Genomic DNA, 14,772 nt, shown 5'->3' with positions numbered 1-14,772 from the left:
CTCCTTTCCTACAGGTTTCCCTCACACACTGACCTGCAGTCTGAACAATACTTCTCTGGTTCCTATCAACTTTGGGCTGAGGGTTCCAGGGGATGGCAGTGGCCCTTCCAGCATCACCAGTGTCTCCCAGGTGTCAGACCTGAGTAGGACAGAGTGGAGCTCCAGTACTGTACCAGACCGGCCCATTGAGTTCACCCTGACACCCAACTCAGGAACTGTGCGTCCTCAGGGACTGGTTGACATCCAGGTGTGTTAGAGGAGCAGGGAGCATTACCAGAAAGTAATCAAACATTATTCAAATGAAAATGTGCTTATGCACTCACTGTAGTACAATTTAATGGTGTTATTAAATGTAGGTGCTGTTGGGTCATGCTGAGTCAGCTAGCTTTCCAATTAGTGCTAAAGTGTATGCTGTAGGTTTTTCATTTGAGATTTAGAATAAACTAATCATTCGATTAATTACCTCTGATCGAAACGGATTTAATCAATGATAGCCCCTGAGGGGGGCAGAGCGTAATTGTAATTATCCTGTGGAGAAGTTGAATATAAAACAAATCTGTTGCAGATAAATGCCTGGGGAAGCTGCCTTTCTCCTTGTGGCTCTGCAGAGCTCTGATTATTACATCAGCCTGCTCTGGTTGCCTCTGGTTACTGAGTGTCATACGCTGGTCTTTTCCTATCAATGGGAGACTGTTTGGTCTTTTCCCATCACTTTAAGCTGTCAGCAGCCCTGCCGTGGGCATATCAGGGAATCTGTGCAGCTGTCTTCGGTGCTTTGTATAGGGTGTCTCCTGTCTGCCGCCCTCCCTTTGGCTGTCTGCAGCACGCTGCTCTGCTCTCCAGCCTAGTGACAGCACAGTGGCACTCCGGGGCTCTAATGAGATCTCTTACAAGACCAGAATAATGTATGTAGAAGAGGTCAGGGGAAGTCAAATGTGCTGGAGGGAGATAATCTTCATCACCTAGACCAGAAAATGGGCCCTGGCTAACCTTTCAAAGTATAGGAAGGTACTCATGGATGGAAGGTGCAGAGATAACTGTTTCTCCCCATATGCAGGCACCTTTGACCATGCAGTCTACTCTACTTCTTCTTGATGAAAGTAGCTTAGTAGGGTTCTACTGTATGTAGTATAGGCTATGTCAAGAAGTGTAAAGAAAAAACAAAAGGAACATGATTGCAAATTATTGCAAATTAAAAAAGTAGTGTAATCTGTAAATATATTTGCAGGGTTCTCCCCCAGATATTTGAAGAAGGTGGTGCTGCTGAGTACGGCCGGGGGAAGGCCCAGAGGGCGGAAGTTTATGAACACATGTAACTGCCATTTCCTGCCATCTAGAGCAAAAAGTGGTCTTACATGATAACACATCAGTTTAAAAAAAAATGTTTACATAGGGGTGCAGCCAGTCCACAAATTGGAGCAGCGCCTCTCTTACATTCTTTGGGGAGAACCCTGATTTGCCAAACAAGGACAGTAGAGGTGCCATGGTTATGTCATGGTTATGTTTGACTGTTTAACCAGTATGTCTGCTGTGTACCTCCATCTGTAGGTGACTCTGTGCTCCAACAGTGTGCAGCGCTACAGCCTGGCTTTAGTAGTGGACGTACAAGGAGTTGGGGAGGATGTGCTGGCCCTACCCATCAATGCCAGGTTAGAGGTCTAGATCCAGGGTCAAAACACACCTCTTAACTACAATAATGTCCTGATTTATCATAAGGGGGGGAACTCCTCATTCAGAGCAGATGATTAATAGTCCTTTCATTCATTTCAATGTCAGAGACCCCTTATAGAAAACTACTTCATAACCTCAACACATCAATGTAGAGCTGTAAGCACATAGGGATAATTATTCTACTGTGCAGGCCAATATGTGTGTAACCTAAAAGGTGAGTGGTGTATTAAGCTTGGGTAAATGTCTGTGTCCGTAGGTGTGTTATACCAAATGTTCTTCTGGATACCCCAGTACTACAGTTCCAGAGATGTTTCCTGAGTTACCCTTACGAGCAGTCAGTGAAGCTTACTAATGACAGTGACCTGCCTGCATGCTATGGCCTTCTGTTCCAGGTTAGATTTGAAGTGTTACTGTTTTATAATGTTTCAGTGTCTCTGACTTTCTGGTCTCTCCACCATCCATTTGTCTTTGCTCTACGCTTGGCTTCCCTTGATCACTGCCAAGGAGCAATTCTATTGTCTTTGACAGACAAGTTTATCAGGCCACTTACTGTTTGGGTGTTTCAGTGCTTCAGGCATTTCTCTAACACTGTGTCTGTGGTCCCTCTCTCCAGGAGTATGAGGAGTACCCGTCTCTGCTCTACTCCAGTGCCCACCCACGAGGGGTCATTCAGCCCCACAGTGCTGTGGACATCCCCCTGGCTCTGCGGGCTAAGACTGTTGGCAGGCTTCAACAAACTGCACAGATTGCTATATTTGGGAAGAAGGAGCCTCCTCTGGTGAGATCATGTTTGTTCTTGTGTGTGTGTGTGTGTGTGTGTGTGTGTGTGTGTGTGTGTGTGTGTGTGTGTGTGTGTGTGTGTGTGTGTGTGTAGCCTTGCATTTATACCCCTGGTCCCTCTAATTTCTTGGAATTCCATAGAACCTGCAACTGTCCTGCATTGGGGAGGGTCCGGTAGTCCATGTGATGACCACAGAGGTGGCCTTTGGCAACATACCAGTTCTGACCGATGTCTCCAGAACACTGCAGCTCTCAAACCAGTCCCCGATACCAGCACGCTTTGTGGCTCAAATGGTGGGTCAAACTTAACAAGGGGAAATTCTCTCTCCCTTAAATCCTCTCTCCCATTGGCTCTGTTTACCTCTGCTCATTTTCTGCTACATGCTGCCTCTGATTCATTTCTAACCTTATTCAGTGTGTAATTAATTAGTTAATTGGTTCAATTATTTTTTAGCTTTCTGGATATCAGGCTGCCAGTGCAATCTAATCCCAATAGCAACTCATCAGACTTTTACATTTGCTCCATGGCCCTTCCTTTATTACTGTGTTACATCTGTCCTCCTAAATCTTCATAGTCTTTACCAATAGGCACAAATTAGAAACATAACAATCAGAATTTCATCGTCTTCAATTCATTAATTCTGCAGACCTTTTGCGATAGATGGGGCTTTGTTTACTCTCGCCCTAAGATGTTTTACACAGTAATGTGGGTTTGTTCTATTACACATACTGTACATTGTGTTACTAATGAATCCACTGAGTATAGTGTTTGCTCTGTCTCTATTTCTGTTTGATGCCTCTTTTTTTGATTGGAACCCTGCTATGGTGGGGCCTTCAAGTACTGCAGTCTACACAAACACACACACACACACACACACACACACACACACACACACGTGCACACACACACACACACACACACACACACATGGTATCTTGGATTGCGCTTAAATCCTTAAAGTGCAGTGCTGTGGAAATGAGCGAACACTCTTTTGTCCTCCAAGGCTAAAGAGATGTGTGTTGATAAGGCAGCCATTTTTATAGAGCAATTTCAAGCATCAATCGTTGGTGATTCTTCCAGAATTATATTAGAGTCGATCGATAGCATGGCAAAGAGCCAGCCTACTGGGCACAGACGTCAGTTCACCATCTAGTTTTGATTTACATTGAGTTGTCAACTAGCGTGAATCCAACAGGAAATCAAAAAAATTGTTGTCATGTCATTGGCTTAAGATTCAAAGTTGGGTGAAAAGAAATACGAAATTCCTTTACATGGATTACTTTTTTAAAAACCGATCAATGTCATCACATTGAATGTATTTGCTAAAATAACACGGAAACAACATTGATTCAACCAGTCTTTGCCCAGTGGGAAGTAATACTGGATAGCAAAATAATGTGAAAGATTTAAAAACAAAGTATACATTCTATTTGTACTTTGTCATTAGTATATTCTAGACTGTTCATGATGGCACTATACTGTTCAATCTACTGAGTTTTGCAGTGGTTTCCATTCTAAACCTCATTGGCTGTGTTTACACAGGCAGCCCAATTCTGATCTTTTTCCCAATCACATTAGATCTTTCACATCAGATCTTTTTCAGCTTGATCTGCTTGGTCAAAATACCAATTAGTGAAAAAAAGATCAGAATTGGGCTGCCTGTGTAAACGCAGCATTTGACATGCCATGGTTCAAAACAATCAATTGTATTAAGCCTCTCTAATGCAAGTCTGATCTGATTATTGAAATTTCAGCTGGGTTGTTCTTCACTCAGTTCCTCCTCTCAGCGAAGACACCCCTCCATGATCACCTTTGTATCGACCGGCGGCTCATCTCTCACTAGCTCTCTGCCACATAAAGCCTGAGAAAGTGAACTATGACGCTCAGGCTGTGTTTACGCAGGCAGCCCAATTCTGATGTTTATTTCACTAATTGGTCTTTTGACCAATCATATCAGCTCTGAAAAACATCTGATGTGATTGGTCAAAAGACCAATTAGTGGAAAAAATATCAGATGACTCCAGAATTCACACAACGCTCACATGGATGGTTAGCGTGTGTCTTCTATGTGAGGTGTAGTGGATCATTGTTTCAAGGGCAGTTTACTCCCCTTTCCCTGCAGGTCTATCTGTAATGAGCTGACATCCCACTTTGAACTGCAAGGGAATATGAAATACACTGTAGTGTACGCTCTTAGAAAAAAAGGTGCTATGTAGAACCTAAAAGGCTTCTTTGGCTGTCCCCATAGGAGAACCCTTTGAATAATCATTTTTGGTTGCAGGTGTTCCATGTCCAATCCTTTCTACAGAGGGTTCAACATGAAACCCAAAACTGTTCTACCTGGAACCAAAAATGGTTCTCCTATGGGGGCAGCCGAATAACCCTTTTGGAACCATTTTTTGTGGGTTCCAAAAGAGTGTAGAGAGTCTATTAGAATATATTCATTATGACTAGACATCTTCCTAAAAATCTACCCTCATTCTGTCTTACAGGCTGACAGAATATGTTTATGTCTGAATGATCGGTTGGTTCTACATGACTGCTAGTAACATTAAGATCTTCTGTCTCCAGCAGACCATGCTCTGTTCAATAAGGTCTCCTCCACACTCCAACAGACACAGAAACTCCAATTAAATTCAGTGCATTGCACAATGTCAGTGTAAGGAAGTTGCATGTTGTAAAAAAAGTGAGTATTACTGCCCTTGCTTATCTAGTTTGTAGACTAGCGAGTTTGTTAGATAAGATAAGGCCCCTGCAAACACTGAGCTCATTCAGGTTCTTTGGTTGCTGTTCAAAAGCAAACGTCATGATGGCAGTCAATTGTGATGATTCTGCTTAGTCCATGGAAGCATCCAGATAGTTGGATGAGGCCTCCAGTGTGGTGGTGAAATAAAGCATCAGCAATCAGAAAGCCCAATCCAGTGTTCCAGAGCTGGATTCAGTCAGAATATCCCAATTAAAGCACTATGTGTATCAATCAGGATGCTGCTGCATGGAGAATTGATTTTAGTCCTCTTTCAGCTAATAGCTAAGATATAGAGAGCTGCTGGTGCACTTTGGGCTTATCTCCTGATGTGAACAAGGCTGAAGATGTGGTTGTAGAGAAGATTAATGTGCCTTCTTTTTAGATGAGTTCCTTATTGAATGTAAATTCATTCAAATCGATCAGAAATCTGGAATGGAGCAGAATAGGATGGGGAAAGTAGGTTTCTCATCTTTTTTTCTTTAGATGAAACATACTTTCAGATAAAGATCCAATTCTCAAACTGAATTAGAAGGAAGGCTATTAGTGAAAAACAAGCACAGCGGGGTGATCCTTGTATCTATCTCAACACAGCTTTTGGGCCGTTGATCTGTTAAAACCTCAGCCTGTCTGTTATTGTTTCAATTAGCAGCTTCACATTCTCTGTAAAACTGATAGACGAGTGAGCTTCCCCACTGCAGCCTTCCTCTGCCTCCACCAGGCTACCAAGAGGCCCACAGATAAGACAGTATAAGTAGGGAAGAGACTGGAGGGAGCCCGGACATGCTATTACTACATGGCCTCTCATTGTAAAACACGGCATGGCTCTAGAGCCAGATAAGGTTCTGCTAAAGGTGTCAAATTGCTTCTTGTGTGCTGCCCTCGTTTTATTTCTCAATCTAAAGCACTCAGACACTCTGTAAGAATGGGCCAATAATAGAGTTTAATAGAACATATGATCTCTATTGGCCTAATCATAAAAGGGTTCAATGCCTGTTGTTGCCTTTGGCTAACCTCCTGGATGTTTGGCTAACCTGAGGATGTTTAATCAAAATTACAAACATACTCTTACAAAGCCCCTCAGTGAATCTATCGTGCATTTGTTTTGGCTCACTGCATACTTTATACTGTATTATTTTTCTATTACCACCTCAAATGTTAGAACCTATGTAACAGAAGTCCACTGTATTTTTCCAGGTGCGCAGCAGGTCTCTGTGGCGGGTGGAGCCAAGTGAGGGAGAGGTTCCACCCCAGGGGAAGCTGGAGCTGAGGCTAGTGGCTCACCTGGATGACACCCTGCATTTCCAGGACAAGCTGCACCTGTCCATCCAGAATAGTGAAACACACACCATCCCTTTTTCTGCTACTGGCAAGGGCACTACTATTGTCACCAACCGCCCTTTTGCCCCCAGTCTGGACTTGGGAGCCCATTTCAGGTAGGCATAGCTACGAGTGAGGAAATACTGAAAGTGCATACTTTACATATTCAATCAAGTCAGTCATTCAAATCCTTTTTATTCTTTCCCCCTGAAACCTTGTCTTCTGTTCTCCCATCCCCAGCTCTGGTCCATGTCAGTACCATTTTAGAGTGACCAACCGAGGTCGCCGCTCCCACCAGCTGTACTGGACAACGGATGGGTACCCCCAGTTTCGCCGAAGAGTTCCCCCACCCGCCAACACAACCAGGGAGGGAAAGGGTCGCAGCTCCCTGGTACCCCCACCTGTAGATGGGCCAGTCTTCAGCCTGCACCCCATGCGTATGGAGCTGGCCCCGGGACACACTGCCGACATGGTGCTGGAGGGCTCCTCTGACTCTCCCAAGGTGGGAAGATGAGACAATGGTTGAAAACACTCCTCTGTCAGACACAACCTAGATATTCAGTTGAGATCTAGAAACATACACACTCCCTCAAAATACACATACGGTATGCTTCTCAATGAAAATCTATGCGGATCATGCATTGTGTGTTACGTGGAAAAAATGCGTTGGAGTCGACATTGGCAACAATGGTCTTCCTCAACACCTAAAGTTGTTTAACTTTGAATAAATTATTTAATTTTCTTCCCAAGACCTACTATGTTTCACCATATTATACCTTTATGAACTCCAGTTTGTTCAGCCAAACCAGTTCCATTTAGTGGAGCATTACCAGTGTTTGGTGATAGTAATCACAGCTGGTTATTAACATTTGCTAACATTTGAACAAACATGTGAAATACAGTCAGTGCACTCTTAGCTAGCATATTAGATCACGACACAGGGGGTTCAAGGTTGAATTCTACAGAGATAAAGGTGTAGAATCTTCCCAAAGTAACACTGCACAGGCCTGGCTGTTGACTTCCTCTCTGGGGTATTACTGGGATGCCTATTGATTGAAAGAAGGAGAGGGAATGAAGCAAGAACCAGAGATAAGCCCACGCCACTGCAACCTCTGCTGATCCCTTATATCTTTGAATGGCTATTGTGGAGTTGTAATTCAGGAAAGCCCAAGCAAAGCAGAGTGTGGCTATGTCTCAGAAAAGCTTTGACAGGGCTCTATTTCTGTTGGGTAGTTATAGGAAACTATGTCACATTTATACCTAGACAAGGTCACAAGCTGAGCTTAAGTGCAGAATTGTATCTGCTGGTATAAAGGTTGTGTTAGCAGTTGATGTTATTATTCAATAACACAGGCCCCAAAGCAAATCAGTGGTAGAAAAATAGGTTTATTCAAAGAGAAAAAATCTAAGTTGTTATGTTGGGAAGTAGATGACAGTTGTTCTTTCTTCCCTGTCCTCAGGTGGTTAACCTTCTGGTTAACTAATTAGAATTCCTTGCAGTAAAATTGGGCCAATGGTCAAGTACCAAGTATCCTGTTTCAGGTTCAATGTATAGACAATTCGAACCAATGAGAACTTGCCACAAGGAGCTATGAGTCCTGAACTGAAACCCCTACACAGATTCTAAACAGATGTTGAACTGAAAAACAACTATTTCCATTGATCGTTAATTCCCTATTGACCTCTAGTCCACTGTGTTGTGTATTATCTTAAAATATTCTTACAGTTGTCTTGAGTTAATGGGATGTGTGAACTGAATACCTGTGTTTCTAACCCAGGTGGTTCGAGAGAGGCTGGTGTGTCACGCCATCCTAGGTCACCAGAGTGGGAAGGAGCGCATCATGACGGTGGACGTCACATGTCGGTTTGTCTCACCCATCCTGGACATCTCCTCCCAGCAGCTTAGCTTCTATGTGGAGAAGGTGTGTGACACCAATCACCCATCACCCACATTTGCTGCCTCTCTGCTCACAATGCAAGTGCATTGAAGCCTTAGTGCATGGAATTCTTCTCATAAGCTTCTACAGTCATGGTGTAGCCATCCATGCCCAATGACACATATTTCATAATGCTTGCAGTGTTTCCCCTATATGCATTTAGCAGCAGCGTACCATCACTGCTAAATCATGGCCGCCACTGTAAAAAATGTTTTATATATAATGTAGCTGTATAGATGTATGCCACGGGATGACCCCGTCCGCCGCCCCGCAGGAAGACCCATCCCCCTACTAACTCTGCCACCGCTGCTGAAAAAAATCCCATGGGAAACACTGGCTTGAAACATTAGACCTCACATCAGTCATTTGTTCATTGAAGGCATTCAGTGTTCAGCAGATCAATGATTGAGTTCTGTTGAGACATTGTGTTTATTCGATGTTCTCCAGCTCCAGTGTCAGGAGTCCATTGCTCCATGAAGCTGGATCATGGTGATTATCTCCTAAGGAAATTAAACTGTATACTTCTGCACCAGTTCGTTCCTGATTTATGATGTGAAGATGGCAATGGTTCTGACAGATGCACAAAGCTTTGCCCCAGATTATGTTAGTGTAACCAATAATATATGGACCCAGTGGACATGAGAGGAAGTTGTTGACCAGAGGGGTTCGGCTCAAATCCAAAATTAGTCCACTTATTGCAGTATGCTTAAACCTGAATACACATTATGCCTATTGGAAGATGAACTTGGGTTTAAGCTATTTTCAAGGATTCTATGGGGATAGCAACAAGTACTTTGCACTCTCCATCTCATATCATCAGAATGATTGAATTCTGAATGAGAGAAAGAATGAGGCGTCACCTCTATCATCATAATGAAATTATTTCCTGTCCCCCCTATTTTACTTTTATTATCACTAGCACAAACTCTATCACAATGTTTGTATAACGCCCCTTTTCATGCTGAACCTGTGCATATTTTTACACATACAGAACCATTTCAGGTTCTGTTGCTGATCAGCCTTTCAGAAATAAAAATAATAATTTATTTCAGTGGAATTCTTTTATCTGACTCTGTCCCATTCATCTATGTGTTGACAGCCTTTCCTCTAGATTTACAGGCTGCTTGTGCAGCAGACCTCTCTGGGATAAAGCAATTAGAGAGAGGGAAATGGGATGGGGGAAGGAATGGAGAGGGAGAGGGAGAGGGGGGGAAAGGAATGGGTAAGGAGAGACAGCAAGAAATAAAGGGATAAGAAATGCAGTAGAGTTTAGAGGAGGAGGGAGAGAGGCTGAGAATGAATTGCAGATGTATAAGGCCTGCTGTAAATTGTGTTGCCCACACAAGAAAGTGATAGATAGAGATTATAGATTGAGTTATTTCTGCTTTGCTTAACCTTTGAGAAGTTATTAACTACAGGGCAGCTTTTATATGGGCATTATAGTCAATTGACTTCCAGTCTCTAGAGTTTACTGTATTGAATAGCGGTAGTTACTCTTAACTTATTTAATTCATCTTCCCAATCAGTCTTATCTTTCCTTTTCTAATGTGTGTGTGTGTGTTTGTGTGTTAGAATTCTGAACGTGTGACTGTTGGTGCCCCCACTGCAGGCTCCAGGTGTCTCTCTGCTTCCTCTCTACCAAAAGCTGCTCCTGAGGAATGTGTCGTCTCTGGCCCTCTCTCTGCAGCTCACTCTGGCTGAGCCCTTTGGTCTGTCTGACCACGATGGTGATCACACATGTGTCACTTCTAAGGTACATCCTTCTGCAGGCAATACTTGTACAATACATCGCAGGGATTATAGCCTTGGTTCATACTTAACATAATCTGACACGTTTAATTATTTAAAGGTATCTGTACCTAGTATTGAGGGGCAGGTACCATATTATGTCCATGTCTCTGTGTTGGTAGACTTTGGTACTGGCTGTAGGAGTGCAGACGGAGCAGTGGGTACGCTTCGATCCCTTATACCGCCAGGACAGTATGACGCGGGTGGCTGAGGAGGTGCTGGAGGTGCGCTACTCAGACCATCCTCAGCAGGACACGGTGGGCCTGAGGGGAGAGGTCCACTTCCCGAACCTGCACTTCTCAAGTGCGGCTCTGGACTTTGGCTGTGTACTGAACCACACCGAGGTTCAGCGCCAGCTCACCATGACCAACTGCAGCCCTCTGTCTGTGTCCTACCACTGGGCCTTCCTGGTCGACCAGCAACAGTACAATATCAGGTAGAGAGCCTAGTCCACCTCAACAACGTCACTGTTAGACTTGTTTAGCCACCATCCCTGGGAAAGAAAACTCAAGATTTAAGCAGAGAATATCCCTGACCTTTGTATGTGTATTCCTAAACACTTCCTTACCTTCCCTATATTGGTTGGCATATTGTTATAAATGGTTGGGGATATTGTTTATTGTGGTTCCACTGTTTATTTGAGATTATATTGAGGCATAAAAGGGCTCCAGTTTTCATGTAGTTCCAGGAGGGGACAGATGGTGCAGAAGCCGCTGGTATAGCCGAGGAAAGGAACTCCTTATTAAGAATCCATTTAATCAAGCTGTTCATTTCCCCTTCAACTGAAAAGATGCTGAGCATCAGACTGCTCATCAAGCCACTTTCCTTCCTCCTAAGAGGCTGATACGAAGTTCCACTCCTGTAAACTGTGTGTTTGAAATGTGTAAGCACATACCATACTGTACTGTACTGGAGTGGCCACCTCTGGGATTATGGATTTAAAGTTGTCTGAGATGGGAAAAGCAAGATGATTGCACCTTTCGTAAAGCCAAATCCAGCCATTCTCTAAGGAAACCAACAGGGAAAAAATCATCTGAGACGCTTCAATAAAAAGTTTGATCTACTGACGGTGCACACGTATTGCTATTTTCATCTACATCTCTACCTTGGCAGCCATTCCTTGGATCCATCTTGAGAACACAATGTAAACCAGTCCAAAAGCCTGTCCTTGGAAGTGGCTACTCAGCACCACACTCTCTTAATCTCCTCACACCAGTCAAGAAGGGATCCAATCTGTTACACTATAACTCTTTGGCTACTATTTCAAGCTATCTATTTTGAGGGAATATGAACCTCAAGCAGCTCCACAATATGGAGTTGCCTTCAGTAGATATCAGTTCATTATGCACAGAGATATATAGACTCCATATCAATGATGTCCTGCTTTTTGTGATCACAGCAGGGTTTCTGTAGTGTGTACAGATAACAGATTTTCTGCAAAATAATTTGATTGTAGAAATTATTATAAGTTATTATTAAAAATACTACACTCTAAGCACTCAAAGTAGTCAATGCCCATGTTGGCTCTGATGTTAAATCTGAGCTGTCAATACAGCTCCAATCTCTGGCAGCGTATTGTAGAGTTTTTATAGTTTTTAATTGTTCTTCAGCTGCTGCCATGTCCTGCCTCAGAGGAATCAATAGTGCTGTACGTGGGGCTAAAGTGCAGGCCAGTGAAGATTTATCACTCAGCCTCCTGCTTTTTCATTTCTCCAGACCCACCCCCTTAGAAGTGGATGACCCTTCCTATCAATATTCACTTGGTTTTCACAATGCACCGGCCAACCTGCTAATTAAATACCTATCAGTAATTCAATCATTGGTGATCCTGCTATTATTATTTTCATCCGCTTAGCTAACTGATTTATGGTGTATATGTTTCTGACAGACAGTTTGCCCTGCTGTCCTTTTCTTTTTTGGTGCTGATATATTTCACTTCCCCAGGTTTCCTGAGCAGACCAACGTGAGTGAGGGAAGAGTAACCACACATGAGGAGGAGAGGGATACGCGATGGGACCTGTCCAAAACTAGAAACATTGACACCAGAGTGGACTCAAACAGGTCTGATCCTGCCGTTCACCAAGCTCCAGCACTTGCACCCTGTATCTGAATAGAATGAGCAATATAATGTATTTATATCATGCCAACATATAGAGAGAAATTTCAGATCAGAGATTCACAGCAGGCTTATTTCATACGATAGTGACCGCATATGGAATCCAATTTTTTTTAACATTACATTAACTGGAAATAATTCCAAATGGTTGAAGAACTGGATTGTCAGCATCTAGCCCAATTATAGCAGAGTATAATCATTTCAGGCGTCTCCCAGGAGGGTCTTCACTTCAGACAATCTTTGAAAAGGCATTTGGCTTCGTGGGCTACATTAACGATATAAAAACAAAAAATCTACTTTTCTCTCTCTGCTGACAGTTTTGTGTAATTGAAATGTTATTTGTTCCAGAGACTTCTGAGGTGTCTGGGGATTAGTGTGATGGAATGTCAGCACATACACACACTCGTGCACAGACACACACATGCACATACATGTGCACACACACACACACACACACACACACACACACACACACACACACACACACACACACACACATACACACACACAAATGCTTACAAATGAGGGCAATGGGACAAGATAGAAAGCTTAAAATCATATATTGTATAGTGAGACAAAATATGGTGGTTCCTCCTGACAGTGGTCCTCTGGAGTATATTAATTTAACCTGTTAAATTATCTTTGCTGGTGGCACGAACTGCCATAGAATTCCCCATACAACACTGCCCCCTGCTGTTACTCCCCAGAACACCTACTCTTACTATAGTCTGCAGGCGCGACCTGCTTTGTCTCTTTCATCACCATGTCTCCTTGTATTTTGTATCTCTGTATGTATCTGTGTGTTTCTCTATGTCGTCATTTCACTACATTTCTGTCAATGTGCATGTCTGTCTCTCATTTATTATCTGGCAACATCTGTCCGGTCCCCTTTCTTGCAAAATATGTTTTCAGTCCATTGGAGCATTTCTATTAAAATGCCATTAATTAATTAGCATTCTGTAATTAATTAACCTCATGGACGTACCAAGCGTGTAGCTACCGAGGAGGGGGGGGGGGGGGGGGGGGAAGAGTGTTGTTGGGGGAGGATCAGGAAGCTTCTGAGAGGACTTACTGTGCTAGTATGAGTTCCTTCACTGATTTATTTTATTGCTCATTTTAATAGACTAATTAAACTTTATTTGTTACTTTGTTAATGTGTCTGTTACTTGGATGCCTTACTTGATCCAATATTAAATATCCAGTGAGTTGTCTTTATTACAGTTCAATACTATAGATATAACATAACACATTATATACTTATTCTTCAGGGAAATTGAGATTCCCAAACTGTTCCTGGATGAGAAGGTGGAGGACGTGAAGGGAGACCAAGAGAATGAGACTAAGGAGGGTAAGGGCTCTCCCAAAGATCCCCTGTCAGCTCCAGTCACCCTCACTCTCATCACAGAGGGGAGGCAGAGCCAGGGGCGAGGCAGCTACAACCCCAGCAGACGGGAGATCAACAGGACCTCACCAGCACAGTGGCCAGACAGTACTGATCAGAACACAGGCACAGCAAGCCGCACTACAAAGGACCACCCCAGTGTTGGAGTGGAGGAGGTACAGTACAGACTATCAGGTGCCCAGCTGATAAGCTTTCTTCTCTGTTTTGGTAGGATGGAGTTTTGGCCTTCCATGGTGACATCACCAGGTGGTACATTAATTAATAGACCAATACGAAAGAGTTCCGAACCTCTCTGCCAATAACAGCTAGTTTTCAGTTTACCCCTTCCCTCCCCACCCAGACCAGACAGTCCTAGCAGAATTCTTGTTTGAGAAATTGATCTTTGCTAAGAAGCTATTTTCATTTATTTTTCACCATTTTGATTGAAATCAGTCACAGTAAGGTACTTAATTGTTACTCAGAAATGATTTAATATTGAGATAAAATGGCTGCATTGGAACAACAGAGAACATTGTTGAATTGAATTACAGTATTGAATCAAAGTTTCTCACCTCTTATCAACTATTCCTTTGTGCATCGCCTACCCTCTCACTATTGTTCTATCCATATGTCCTTGCCTTTCTCTATCGGTCTATCATTGTTCTGACCTACTGTATACCTCCTTATATGTCTCTCCTCCTCTCTCCTTGATGCAGGTTTTTGATATCCTACCTATATATGGGGTGCTGCAGCCAGGTGAAAGCCAGCTGGTGTCCTTCTCCTTTTACGGTCATGCTGACATCAGTGGTCAGGTTCTGGCTCTGTGTGAGGTCGAGGAGGGCCCCACATATGAAATCACACTCAAAGGAGAGGCTTCACTAGTCACCTACAGCCTGAACAGAACAGAGATAGACTTTGGCCTTCAGGTATTTGTACTATGGTCACCCTGAGGCTGTGTTAGTTGAGTCCAGTTCACTTGTGAAGGATAGAGATATCTGTGTTGGCTTTCTTTGCTTGTGTTTTTCATTCGTCCCT

At 43.2% G+C, this 14,772-nt stretch overlaps 1 protein-coding gene across 1 annotated transcript in view; it reads left to right on the top strand.

Moving 5' to 3' along the window:
* The window catches only part of hydin (HYDIN axonemal central pair apparatus protein), a 73,652-nt gene that overhangs the window by 33,837 nt on the left and 25,043 nt on the right, over positions 1 to 14,772 (top strand). Inside the window, exons 14-26 of the mRNA XM_021597913.3 lie at positions 15 to 247; positions 1,549 to 1,649; positions 1,928 to 2,063; positions 2,285 to 2,449; positions 2,593 to 2,745; positions 6,393 to 6,631; positions 6,756 to 7,017; positions 8,294 to 8,437; positions 10,062 to 10,205; positions 10,363 to 10,676; positions 12,185 to 12,301; positions 13,625 to 13,913; positions 14,454 to 14,663. Of these exons, the coding sequence (XP_021453588.2) occupies positions 15 to 247; positions 1,549 to 1,649; positions 1,928 to 2,063; positions 2,285 to 2,449; positions 2,593 to 2,745; positions 6,393 to 6,631; positions 6,756 to 7,017; positions 8,294 to 8,437; positions 10,062 to 10,205; positions 10,363 to 10,676; positions 12,185 to 12,301; positions 13,625 to 13,913; positions 14,454 to 14,663 (2,507 nt within the window). The remainder of the gene's footprint in view (positions 1 to 14; positions 248 to 1,548; positions 1,650 to 1,927; positions 2,064 to 2,284; positions 2,450 to 2,592; positions 2,746 to 6,392; positions 6,632 to 6,755; positions 7,018 to 8,293; positions 8,438 to 10,061; positions 10,206 to 10,362; positions 10,677 to 12,184; positions 12,302 to 13,624; positions 13,914 to 14,453; positions 14,664 to 14,772) is intronic.

This window comes from Oncorhynchus mykiss, chromosome 1 (assembly GCF_057628025.1).
Source record: "Oncorhynchus mykiss isolate SJ-2025 chromosome 1, ASM5762802v1, whole genome shotgun sequence".
Classification (NCBI taxonomy): domain Eukaryota; kingdom Metazoa; phylum Chordata; class Actinopteri; order Salmoniformes; family Salmonidae; genus Oncorhynchus; species Oncorhynchus mykiss.
This window is presented reverse-complemented; position numbering and strand designations above follow the sequence as displayed.